The sequence below is a fragment of the Sphaerodactylus townsendi genome, linkage group LG02 (assembly GCF_021028975.2).
Source record: "Sphaerodactylus townsendi isolate TG3544 linkage group LG02, MPM_Stown_v2.3, whole genome shotgun sequence".
Classification (NCBI taxonomy): Eukaryota; Metazoa; Chordata; class Lepidosauria; order Squamata; family Sphaerodactylidae; genus Sphaerodactylus; species Sphaerodactylus townsendi.
In genome coordinates, this window is record NC_059426.1 from 77,926,683 (window position 1) to 77,939,709 (window position 13,027).

Consider the following 13,027-nt stretch of genomic DNA (forward strand, 5'->3'; position numbering starts at 1 on the left):
ACCCCCCACCCCCATCTTTTGCTTTTTTCATCTTTTCTTTTTAAATAATAAGTGGATTTGAATTACCGGTACATGAAGATTATAAAATCATAAAATGCAGATCCATTCTAATCATTTTAAAAATGTATTATTATTCTTATTGTTATTACTGTTAACTTTCTTTTCTTTTCCTGTAATCATTTGTTGATAAAATAAAAATTATTTGTAAAAAAAAGAAGACATATGGGTGTTCCTCTTAAAAGCTTGAAGTCGGGTTTCAGTGGGCTAGTTTGCTCATTCAGATTTTTATCTTGCCTCAGCTCTGGTGATTTTTTCCAAGATTTATATATAGTTTGTTTTAATGCCCGTTAAGACGTATAAATGTTAGGAACTAAAACTTACGCAATACTCTTTGTTTCGCAAATCAAATGTTGATTTATTTAGCAAATGTACTTTGTTTAGTAAATCCTAGTATTTTCACTCTCCATATTTCCCCTCATGACAGTGTTCAGCATATCTTTTATAGTTCTATCTGAAACCCCAAACAAAGGTACAAAAAGCAAAAAGTTCCAAGCTCTTTACTTAAATTTTTTCCCCCACAAACACTATAAGCATTATTTGAAAAGATTGTAATGGTTTGTAACTGATTAGAGTTCTGATTAGAAAATCTATGATTTCTCAAAACTGAACAACATAAGGTAATTGGGCATTATAAGACATGCCTAAGGATTCTGAATTGTTAAGTTGCAGATCATGGGGGGTGGTCTCCATACTGGGAGTGGGGAAGAGTAAACCTTCAAAGTTCTTAGACGTTGTAGCCTGCTGACTGTTCTTCCAAAGAGGCTGACTGAACTTCCACTCGAACATTTATTGGGTAATGCTACTTGTATGTCGTTACCTGTAAGCGGTGTTCAGAGATAGGAGGAAAGAGACCCAGGCTGTGTGAAGATAAAAACAAGCTAACCATTTCTTCAGTTGTATTTTGCTTTTTCCCAGAGGTATGTTGATGGAGGGATTTCCGACAACTTGCCACAGTATGAACTGAAGAACACCATTACAGTGTCTCCTTTCTCAGGAGAGAGTGATATCTGTCCACGGGACAGTTCCACAAATATCCATGAGCTGCGAGTCACCAACACCAGCATTCAGTTCAATCTGCGCAACCTTTACCGCCTCTCAAAAGCCTTGTTTCCACCTGAGCCACAGGTGAGAGACCAGCATGACTGTTTGTAAGCACTGGGGTTCTCTGTGTGTGTGTGTGTGTGTGTGTGTGTGTGTGCCACATGCATACTTCCATTTTACTTTATTATTTCTTTTCATCAGTTGAGGAAAGAACTTCAGAAAATCTTACAATAGTTAAAAAGCTGCTACTTCCTCTTAATTTTTTTAAAAAACTCACCCAGTTCAGCCATGCTTCTAAATGTCAGTAGGCTGAGAAACATGTGTGCTGGTCACACACACTTTCTAGCACAAAGTGTAGTGGGAGACAAGAGAGGAGGAGAGGAAGTAATAAGCACACAACCTAGTTGCCTGTACAAATTCAGGTTACGTCTGGTACATTGAAGGCATTGCATTTCTAAAGTCCCTTACTCTTTAAGATGCCATTGGAATCCTATTTATGGCTACTCTTCTGGAATTCTAACTAGAGTTATGCTAACCACCACTTAAACAAAGCATAGTGTATTTTGACATCTGAATTGCAACCCTGGTATGGGATTCTTAGCCATTATAGAAAGCATTTCAATGGAGTCTAGGGATGATATTAATCGTTTCCTGTCCTCCTGCTTCCTGATGACAATGGGGATAAGCTTGAATGTAGGTGATCAGCCTCTTTTTTCCTAAAGCTCTGTAGCCCCAAAAATGTGTCTGTGGCTTTCAGTGATGAGGGTAGCGTCTTGTGACACAACATGATCTATTCTGTGACTCATTTTGTAACTTTGAACCTCTTATCCCTTACCCTTCCTGATTATCTGAGTATTATTACCTGGCAGAAATTCTGCTAAAACCTCACATTTTGCCTCTAGGATTAAATAAAAGTAAAATTTATGCACACTTGCAAAATCTATCGTAATCTATCACCCTCCCCAGATCCTACATACACCTTTCTAGGTGCCATACATTTCTGGCATCCATTTGACAATAAGGCTTATGGCATTTCAACAGCTGCAGAAACACATAGCAAAGTCACTGACAGGAACAGGGGTTATAAGTAACACACTCACTTTTATTCTTTAAAAGGTGCTGAAGACACAGACTAGGCAAGGCCTCCTACGCTTCTGCTAGCATGGTTGGACAGACAGTCTTGCTGCCCCATATGAAAAAAAGCCTGTGGTAGCATTTGAAGTTAAAATTTTATCACACCCTTTCTCCAACAATCTTGGGGTGCATATATTGCCCCAACTTCCCCCTCCCCTTGGAATCCAAAATGGATTCCGTGTGTAACAAGCTTTTCTCTGTGATACACCTCTGAAGATGCCAGTTACAGATGCAGGTGAAACATTAGGAACAAGATCCACCAGACCACGGCCACGCAACCCGGAAAACCCACAACAACCAGTTGAATCCGGCCATGAAAGTCTTTGACAATACAAAGAAGAAATATGTTCTAGAGCCTGCTGTCCAGAATGTGTCTCCACCCTGTTGCACCTGCCAAGCAACAAGTGGCAGGAAGTCACTTAAAACTCATTCCATGGCTTCTCTCCCAGTTAACATTCAGGTCTGAGAAGAATAATGATAAGTGGCAATGTTCTACTGGCCAGCTGTGCCTGTTTTCATCTTTTACAAATCTTAAGATTTTATCATGTCAGTCTACTTATGCCTCTTGCAGCTGTGGGGAGGGTAAGAAATGCTGTCAAACTTCAAATATCGCTTCTTTGTTCCACTGGTATTTTCTGTTCCCTCCCTGTCTTATTGCTGTAATGTATTATGTTGTTGTGGTAATGTGGTGGTAGCAGAAGAACAGGCACTTCTTGCATTTCCTCCTGTACTGACACCTGGTCAACAAAGTACTGTGTAGACTCAGTCTTCCTGCATTCTCAACATGCCTTGCTTTTTTTTTTTTTAATCTGTGTGCAGGTTCTGCGGGATATGTGCAAGCAAGGCTACAGGGATGCTTTGCATTTTTTGAAGAGGACTGGTAAGGACTTAAAACCAGAGCCCTTGTTTTTGAATGTCCTTGTTGCAGAGCTCTTTTTCAATTCTGCCAGCAGAAGACATTCTGCGCATTTGGAAAAGTCTCATTCTAAAGCCAAATATTAGTCCCAGTAAGAGACACCACAGTACTCAGTTTGTTGCTATGTGGAATGCATATCATACAACTGGCTGGACTGAACTAGCAAGGATCTGTGATGAGGTTGAGTTCTTTTTCCATGCCACCTTGCCGGCACAGGCTTTGCGCAATTCAGAAGGCTGTATACCCAGCTGCATCGACTGAACTTCACCAAACAGAAAACCATGCTTTTGAATTTTAGACATGGCCAGAAAACCTGTTCTGCATAATTTTGTACCTGTGCCTAGAACTGCAGGAAATGCCACTGACACAATCCAACCAAATGTTCTGCTTTACATTCTCAGTTGAAATGAATGTCAACTGTACAAGAGCAGGACTTCTCAACTTCTAATGTACAGAAATGTTGAAAGGTCTTAATAGTGTTAGTTGTTCTGAAATCTAATGTTTTTCCTCCAGTGAGAACACCTTTGTTAGAGTGTTCCACTTATTACGTAGTAAACTTCTGTTGCGAACTGTGCAAACATCTATAGCGTCATCTTGTGGTGGACTACTTGTAGTGCAACGAACCTATCTATTATATCTTTGTCCTGATGACTCATGTGTTACTTGCATGCACTGGGAGCCTGATGTAGCTATTAAGCATGTTAAGCTTGTAGCTATTAAGCCACATGAGTCATGCTGTCCTTCTGCAGCAAGGGAATTGCCTCAGAAGCACCCAAAAGTCTTGTCGTGACTATAGATATGAGCAAGCCTATTTCTTACCTTTCATTATTGAATTCTAGAGTTTATGGGTGGGACTGAAGTTTTTCCCCACAATGTGAGATGTTGGGAAAAAATGTAGGCAATAGACGTGTAAAACTTTTGATTGATCTGTAAGGATTCCACTTACCTATCTTCTCTGCTCAGGTCTCCTCCATCATCCAAGACCTATGCTGCCTGTACTAGCCATAGAAGATAGTGCAGGAGAGAAGAACCCTGAAGAGGAAAAAGCTGGAGAAGAGCATCAGTTGGAGGAGAACTCTGCACTGACAGTAGCTGAAGACCATATCTTTGAACACTTGCCTCCTAAATTGCACCAGGGTATGATAGTTCATTGGAGGGAAAAAACGATAGTGTAGCTGTGTCCAGTCAAGTGTCTCACTGTGATATGCCTCTGAAGATGAATCCTTCATATATAGTCATAGAAACATGAATCATCATGTAGACCAGTGGTTCTCAACCTGTGGGTCGTGACCCCTTTGGGGGTCGAACGACCCTTTCACAGGGGTTGCCTAAGACTCTCGGCATCAGTGTTCTCCATCTGTAAAATGGATAAATGTTAGGGTTGGGGGTCACCACAGCATGAGGAACGGTGTTAAAGGGTTTAGGAAGGTTGAGAACCACTGATATAGACCCTGAAGACAAAGAAAAGTTTGGATTTATATCATCCCTTCTCTCCTGTAAGAGACTCAAGGGGGCTTACAATCTCCTTGCCCTTCCCCCCTCACAACAAACACCCTGTGAGGTGGGTGGGGCTGAGAGAGCTCCAAAAAGCTGTGACTAGCCCAAGGTCACCCAGCTGGTGTGTGTGGGAGTGCACAGGCTAATCTGAATTCCCCAGATAAGCCTCCACAGCTCAGGGGGCAGAACGGGGAATCAAACCCAGTTCCTCCAGATTACAGTGCACCTGCTCTTAACTACTATGTCACTGCTGCTCCTGTACCTGCTCTTAACCACTACGCCACTGCTGAAGTATACACAGGTCAAACATGGGTTATTCTCATGTTCCCAGGCAGTAAGAAAAGAAGTCCCAACATGAGATAGACTCAGTCAAGGAAACCACAGCTTTCAGTTTGCAAGGCCTTAGCAAGGCTAGTAATGATAAGAGGCCATTGATTCATAGTGTCACTGTAAATGGGAAGTGACCTGATGGCACATAGCTGACCTGATGGCACATAGAAGTGACCTGATGGCACATTTTCTGGCACACCTCCAGCCTTTAAACTGGTCTAGATCGACAGTAGTTTCTGGCCATTCAGAAGCATCAGTGTTTGAAGTTGCCAAGCCCCCACTTCTGCTGTAGCATCTGAAATTACTTGTGTGGAGCTTTCTTGACGGTAGGTCCTTGAACTTGTGAATGTTGTCATGGGTGTGATCAGCAAGTCCCTGTTTCAGATTATTCCTAGAGGTGTGGTGGAAGATTTTTTGCAGGAGAATTTTCTGCTGTTACCAAGTTGTAAATTTAACTGAATTAAAAGTTCATAAGGTCATTAGGTATTGCAGTGAATGGTCCCTTCAGTACTTGTATTCCAACTGAAGGCTGGTGTTATAGGTGTCCACAAAAGAACTTGGTTTTCCTTTAAACAATGGAAGGGGATTGGTGACTGGACTAATGTTTGTTTTTTTGTCTTCAGCCCTTTTAGAAGCCTGCACAGAGAGGAGAGGGCTGTTTGCTAGCATTGCCAACCTGTTGCCTGTGCGCCTAGCATCTACCTTGATGCTCCCATACACCCTTCCTCTAGAGTCTGCTCTCTCCTTCACTGTCAGGTAGGTTCTGTCCCTGCTTTTGAAACTCAGTTACATGTAGGGAAGTTGCTGATAGGACTTGGGGCTGGGCTGTGGATTCATGTGCCAGCAAGAAGATTGTAGATTTGACATTTAGTTAAATGTGTTTTCAAACGAAACAGAGAATCAAGGAATTTTTCTATTATGAGTAAAGGACCTCTCCAGTGGTATTTAATATGGAAAGTTGCTTTGAGACACAGTTGAAACTTGCCAGAACGTGTGATTATGGGCAGTTCATGGCATTCTAATATGCAAGATTCTAGCCCTTATGACTGTACAGAAGCTAAGTAATAAATAATTCCTAATAAAATCTCTGAAGAGAAACTGGGTAGACTTTTTAGTGGGTGAGCACAAACATTACTCCTCCCCTGACCCACGACTACAAAAAGAATAAATTATTTTGAAAAAATGAATCAATTCAATATCTAGCTTTTCATGATAGTTTTTAGTTTACCATGAAACATATGTCTTTTCTAAATATAAAATATGAGGCACTTCAGATTTACTTGACCCTCAAGAAGACATTAAAAGTAAAAAATAATATAGGCAGCCATAATTGTTTTGAGCACAAATCATACTAATTTTGATACTTAAAACTTGACAAGAAACTAGATCAAGCTACTTTAGAGAGTTTTCCTCAGATTTCATGGGAACCACAAACTGTAGCAAGCAGTTCACGGTAGTCTGTTGATTGCCTATCAATCACTGATGCAAGGAATAGTTATGGACTGCCTCTCTTAGTGAGACTGTAAGATGTTTCAATTCATCCCTGTAATTTAACAGTGGGTGCTCTAGATAATCATGGTCTTGTGTGTCATTCTTTCCTTCAGGTTGCTTGAATGGCTGCCAGATGTTCCAGAAGACATTAGGTGGATGAAAGAGCAAACAAGAAAAGTTTGTCAGTATCTCATGAGAAAAGCCAAGAACAAGCTAGGAAGTCATCTCTCAGCACGGTAGGGTAACCTCTTAACCTTTACTTTTCTAGGAATATCACAACTCTGGGGTTAAGATCAGCAAGGCAAAGTTTTTGTTCACCATATGTGATACATAATGAGGCTTTGACTTTAAACCTAACCATATTTACTTGAACATTGGTGCTCCCTAATTTTCATGAGACTCTTTCCAAGTATAGATGCTTTCACCTTGGAGTTATCATCTCAGTTTGCTCTGTTCTTCTATGAAGAAACACTCCCCAATCAGTAAGGCTTCACTTTGCTATGGCCTAATGGTTGTACACATGGAGCTTCCCTTAAAGGCTGTCCAGAAGCTTCATTTGGTACAGAATATATGCTTCTGAAACTATCACCTTGCTTCTGGATTCAGAAGCCCTTGCTTCTGAAACTATCACCTACTGCTATTTTTTTCTAAATGTTGTTACAATATAGTTTTATTTATGTTTTGTTTTAAAGCTGTTGTTTTTATTTACCCCTTGGGAATAAATTATTACTTGTTGATGGAGACTTAACAGTAAAACTGTGCAAGAGTGATTCCATTTGCCACTGAAGAATCTCAGCAACTTGTGCTGTTCTCACTTGTCCACCTGACTCCCTTTCTCAGACGCAATGAAACTCCACTGTGTGGCGATCGCCAGCTGGAGCACTCCGGAGGCTCAAAGTTTCCTCTGAACATAAATCAGCTCAAGTGGCACTTTCTGCTCATGGGTCAGCAAAGGGCAGGACTAGGATAGCCAGAGGGTGTTGAAGGTCAGTATTGAGGTACATAGCAAGAGCATAAACATGCTCGCCTGCATCTTGCTGGGGCCCTAGCTTGTTCTGCTGGCTTTATGTATGCCATCATAGCAGTATATGATGTTGGTATGATGATGAGCAGAAGTTGTGATGGGATGTCTATTTTTACTGTCTTTTTCTTTACTTTTTTTCTTTGTTTCTCTTTCTTTTGGTGTTTGTCAATAGTATTTCTTTCTGTGCTGCGATCCCTAGTGTATTAAAGACTGCATACAAACATGGCATGACAGACTGATAATTTTGTTTTTCTCTCTCTTCCAGGCTATACTACCATCTTGAACTCAGAAAGACCCAGAGTTTGCCTGTGCCCTTGAGCGTTGGCTATGGAGAGGCATTGCCAAAGTGGTTGCGGAATAACCTCTCCCTAACAGACGTTATGACAAAATGGGAAGAATACCAGCGCCAGCTGATGCTGGGGCTATTCTGCATTAATGTGGACCTCCAGGCTTCTATCTTCCCATCAGAAGGGCTTCAGATGAGACACCCCCCTGCAGGCAGCTCACAAGAGAGCCTCCAGCTCTTCTAAAGCCATCACCAGTAGTATTTGAGCAAGTAGAAGGTGAGGGAGGGTAGCAGTAGTATCCTTAATAGGTTCTAAGGGGACTTCTTCCCACCAGGAACAGGGAGAACTGAAACCAAAACTACCTGATTGTGCCAGTGTTAAGCAGGTGACTGACACGATGTGATACCCAACACACTCTAATGGGTTTCATGTTCACTTTTTGAGATGATGGTGTATGAATATTCAGTGACTGCAATATCATTGTTCTCTCTCTTGGTTGAACTATTAAGAGTTTAATTTTAGGACACCTCAGACTTGTGTATTCAGAAGATTGTGTTTCAATCATGCCCTGGCGTTCTTTGTTTTTAAATCAGTATTGTGAAATGTGTAGCTTTATATTTTGTGTTTTTAAAGATTTGAGTCCCCTGGGGTCTTTAATACTATGGGATGCTAAAAGCATGGCAGCCAAGTCTGCAAGCTAAGCCAGGTCTTGTATCGGAGCCTGTCCTTCTTATCAAATGTGCATGGAAACAAGTTATGAAATCTTCTCCACGTTCTCTTGCACATATTTTATGGTGCCACTGCTGTAGATATAGATTTGAAGAATACAAGCTGTAAACTTAACTGTGTCCCCCTAGAATTTCTGGAATTTGTCCCTTCTAAGGAACTTCTTACAGTGGAGAGGGGAGAACTCAAAAGTGCTGACGTTTTGTTGTTAGAACTATTTCTGAATATAAGGCTGTTTTTTGTTTTCTAAACCAATCAGTGCAGTTTGGTGCTGAATTTTCTCCAAATGATTTTTAATTTATGTTAGTTTCTGAACTCTATTGTAGGGATGAAAAAAAGGCTAGAAGAAAGTAAAATGGTTTAATGTATGTTTTGAAATAGCTTGTGATTAAGTGCAAGTTTTGCTAAAAATGGTGAGGTGAGAAAGTAGAAAATGGTGAGCAAAGGATTTGATCTCACTTGCAAGGAAACATGAAGAATTTATACTCTGGAGACCAATGGTTCCAACAAGATGAACTTGGAAGTGTATGAACTCACATCCACTTGTACCAATAGGGAGCTTAATCCCTTGTGAAAATGATGGTCTTTATAGTCCCTTCCATTTCTGTGGCTATTGTTGCTCTCTGTAGGTGGTTCTAGTGAATACAGGGGATCTGCTGAATATGGGTAAACTAGAGCTGGAGGTCCTAAATGACTGTACTTTGAGAACTGGAGGAACACAGAAAGTAGCGAGGTGCCAAAAAAGAATGTATCTCCTTCTTTGCATGTTAGATGAGTAGCTCTTGGATTCCCTTCTTTTTCTGCTAATAAAGTGCAGAAAATAAACATGCAATAAATAGGAATTAATTCCTCTTGGTTAAACTGACATTCTTTCAATTGAAAAAAAAATCCTCAGTAGTCTAAAAGGGCATTTATTTGATTGTCCAGATCTGGAACCTGTTGCTGATGCCTTTTTCTAAATTCCTCAATTGTCTACTGCATCTGCATTAAAGATGAAGCACTCCAGATAGCAAGAATGAGTGCTGACCATTGTTATGTGGAATCTTTTCTTATAACCTCTTATAAATGTGATCTGACTACTACTAATTGCCATCAGCAATGAACTTTGTCTCAGGTTTCCCTGCCGGTGCCTTGTAACTACTGCACAGCATGGCAAAGATTTATTGTGATAGGAAAGCAGCAACATTTCCCTTTCATACTTCTTATAGCAATACTATATATCTGACCTATTTTCCATCAGGGCTGGGGATTCCACCCCCACCACCCCCACCACCCCCATTTTGATTTGCATTGTAGAAGCACAAGGATAATTGCATTGTAGAAGCACAAGGATAATTTTATGCTACATGAACAAAATAAGGGTTTGGCATATTTATGACAAGAAATGTTTCTCTTTTATTTCTAACCAAACTGCTGTCACTGTTCCACTTATATCGCAAACAATCTGCCAAAGAACATAGCCAAGGCATGTGGGATACATACATACATACATAATATATATGAGCAGAAGAGTGTTAATAATGATGCATTTTAAGTGCCATTAGAGAACAAATGTAATTAGCATACTTCATTATGTCTGTGATAGACCAGAGAAGAAAATGTAATAATTTGTTTTGTGTACGTTTTTGCAAAACTGAGCTGCGTGTCACTCTTTGTTAGCAGAGGTTCATGAGGTATGTCTGCGTAGGGTTGGGTTTCTTAATTTCTTTTGATGGGGAGTATTCTTACCAATGGTTAAAGTCCTATTAGCACAAAAACTTCTGGCACTTAAGAGTTTAGCTAATAAGGTTTCTTCTACCAAGATCTTCATCTGCAAAACTTTTGCAGTGACTGGCTGCTTTGTGTTTGGGAACAAGCAGTGCTGATGATACAGAAAAAATATTTCAGCCCTTTATTGATCACCCAAGTAGCATAATTGCCTGTTATGTTTTTGCATCTACCTTATTTTACATAATTTGGAATAGTCAAGCCCTTAGAGTGTGAAATCTTTTAAGTAGGCAGGGTAGGAGTGGTCACAGATTGGCACTGTGACCAGTTAAATAGCTGCTAGCATATTCTTTATGTGAACGTAGTGGGTGGCATTTCTTTATCTGTAATTTGTGTTAGATCCCTTTAGGCAAATTGTGAAAGATCCACAACACCAAAAGAATCTGATTCCCTGTCTTAGTTCTCATTCAACAATGGGAACTTGCTTTGTGGAATTCTTGCTGTTTCTGGGTGCTTCATTTCATTGTAAAACAAGACAGACTCAACTAGCAACTGTTTGCCCAGTGGAACAAAAAAAAAATAGATAACTGTTGCATTTAACTATGGCCTGAGGTGCTATTTTATGAACAGTTTAAGCAAACATCAGAACTTCTATTTGGAGGAAGAAATACTGTTACTTACTAGAGAAAGTTTTAACTTTTCTGTCACATTTGCTTATGGCTCAGTAACTGGGCTGGGGGTGGAGGTGGGGGAGGAAATGCACACGAAGCTGATACTTGTTGTAATGATAAACACTTTCATGAAGTTCCATTCTTTCCTTAAAATAATGAGCACCTCTAAGCAGGACTGTGATTAAAGTACCTTAGAGGAGACTCTAAATATAGCTTGGCAAGTTTGAGGACAGATTTTGTACCAACCGTGCCTCCTACCTGAAATCTCTAGACATTTGCTGTTGTTTGAGTGTTATCTAGTTAATCTGCTACAACTAATCTATTTTTAAGTTTAATTTTAAATATTCAGAAAAACAAGCATTTTTCTCTGTTGTGACAAGTTAGCACCTTTTTAAACTACTTCTAATATAAATGCCTTTTTTTGTGCTTCTGATGAGGCCAACAGTAAATTTATGTTTGTGTGTATGTATAACCAATTACTAACTTATTCAATACTGTATCCTATTTTAAAATATCTTGCACAACAATGTAGGTTTTTGTAGTAAGCTGCTTTATAAGGCACAATGATTGTACTTCTGGTTTTTTGTTTGCTGCTAATCTAGAGAGGACATTTCTGTAGGCTACCCAAGAACCAGCTAGGAAAATAACTATATTTATAAAGTAAGTTTGTTCATAAAGCTTTCAAATTAAAAAAATAAATTAAAACAACTAAAACAGCCGTTCCAACTAAAAAAAGCATTGGAATAAAAAAACCCTTATTTATACTAAAATCCAAACACTGGTGCCAAAATTTCATATTGCAACATGCACTGCACTTTTAAAGAAAAGCAAAATTTGCAATTAACTTTATCTAAAATTTAAGATTTTGGTTCAATTCAGTTGTAGCTACTGGACAGGCAAGATCATGCCAAGAAATGGATTAGGCATCGTACATCTGTGACAAGTAAATGGTCCTCTTCCCATTCTGCTGATAAACTGCTGCCTTTCCTACAAATGGCACAAAATCGAAGATGCCAAAGAAGGATTTTCTCTGAATGAAAAGGTTCTTTTCACCAAGGAAGGAACTCTTTGCCAAGTTTATTGTTTTTGTGGGAGTGGGTACTGCTCTGATAGTGTTGTGTACTTCTGTTAACAGCTTGTGGTAAACCAGTTTATAGCACTTGCTGCTATGCAAGTGAATTTTTTTTTCTTGAACAGAAAGCAGAAACAAAATTTGTTGGGAAACAAGCAGTTGATTTATTTACCTTATGTCTTTGTTAAGTAGCATTTGAATAACCACTTGAAGGTTATTAATTTTTTATGCTTTGTTTTCTGTTCCTTGTTTTGTTCCCCTAATATGTTGCTGGCAATGTGTAAAGTATTTATTTTGAAAGAATATACCTCTAATAAAATACTTCCTAAAAGTATCAGGTGTGTGTGGTGATGTTTATTATCAGAGGCCAAGAAATCAAGGAATGATCTGAATGAACCACAATGTTTCTTTCTTTCAGATTCTGCCCCAATGTGACTTGAAATTCAAGCAGAGGAACAGAGAGGCTGATGGCATTATTGAGAATGTGCATTTTAATGTACATCCTTAGGGCCTTTAATGTATATCCTGGGGCAAAAAGAAGGAAGGTGGATTTCTTTCTCCTGGAGTTGACCTTTGGAATGAAGGTTGGGTCTGCTGTCAGGACTACTTTATCAGAGGCTCATTCCGCTCATGCAGAATAAGGCACTTTCAAACTGCTTTCAGTGCTCTTTGAAGCTGTGCGGAATAGCAAAATCCACTTGCAAACAGTTGTGAAAGTGTTTTGAAAACGCATTATTTTGCGTGTGCCGAAGGGGCCAAAGTGAAAAACACACAGCCCCTGCCTGGGTGAAAGGGCTCCCAGCTCTGATATCCTCCTGGCTGAAGTGACCACTGCCAGAAAGAGTATCTTAATCCTTAGCCATTTGAGGGGGAATAATCTTAAGGGCTCGAATGGAGTTTTTGTTAGTGCTGACAGGACCATATGTAGCCTCCAGGATGGGAACCTGTAAACTGTGGGAGGTGTGATCTTGTGCTGTGTCTTTTAGGAATGCCAGGTCATGAGGATGTCTTGATGGGGGTGTTCCAACAATCATTGGTTGTGCCATTTGCTGCCACCTGTCTGAGTAAGGT

The 13,027-nt window shown here is 39.8% G+C and overlaps 1 protein-coding gene across 2 annotated transcripts in view; it reads left to right on the top strand.

The window, feature by feature from the left end:
• The window catches only part of PNPLA2 (patatin like phospholipase domain containing 2), a 52,415-nt gene extending 40,125 nt beyond the window's left edge, over positions 1 to 12,290 (top strand). Inside the window, exons 4-10 of one of the 2 annotated variants that reach the window (XM_048485879.1) lie at positions 976 to 1,185; positions 3,055 to 3,115; positions 4,115 to 4,288; positions 5,602 to 5,734; positions 6,583 to 6,705; positions 7,310 to 7,455; positions 7,759 to 7,886. In XM_048485879.1, coding sequence (XP_048341836.1) covers positions 976 to 1,185; positions 3,055 to 3,115; positions 4,115 to 4,288; positions 5,602 to 5,734; positions 6,583 to 6,705; positions 7,310 to 7,439 — 831 coding nt within the window. In that variant the 3' untranslated portion in view covers positions 7,440 to 7,455; positions 7,759 to 7,886. Of the gene's footprint in view, positions 1 to 975; positions 1,186 to 3,054; positions 3,116 to 4,114; positions 4,289 to 5,601; positions 5,735 to 6,582; positions 6,706 to 7,309; positions 7,456 to 7,758 lie in introns of both variants that reach the window. The other variant, XM_048485878.1, reaches the window with a different exon arrangement.
• Positions 12,291 to 13,027: the final 737 nt, after the last annotated feature.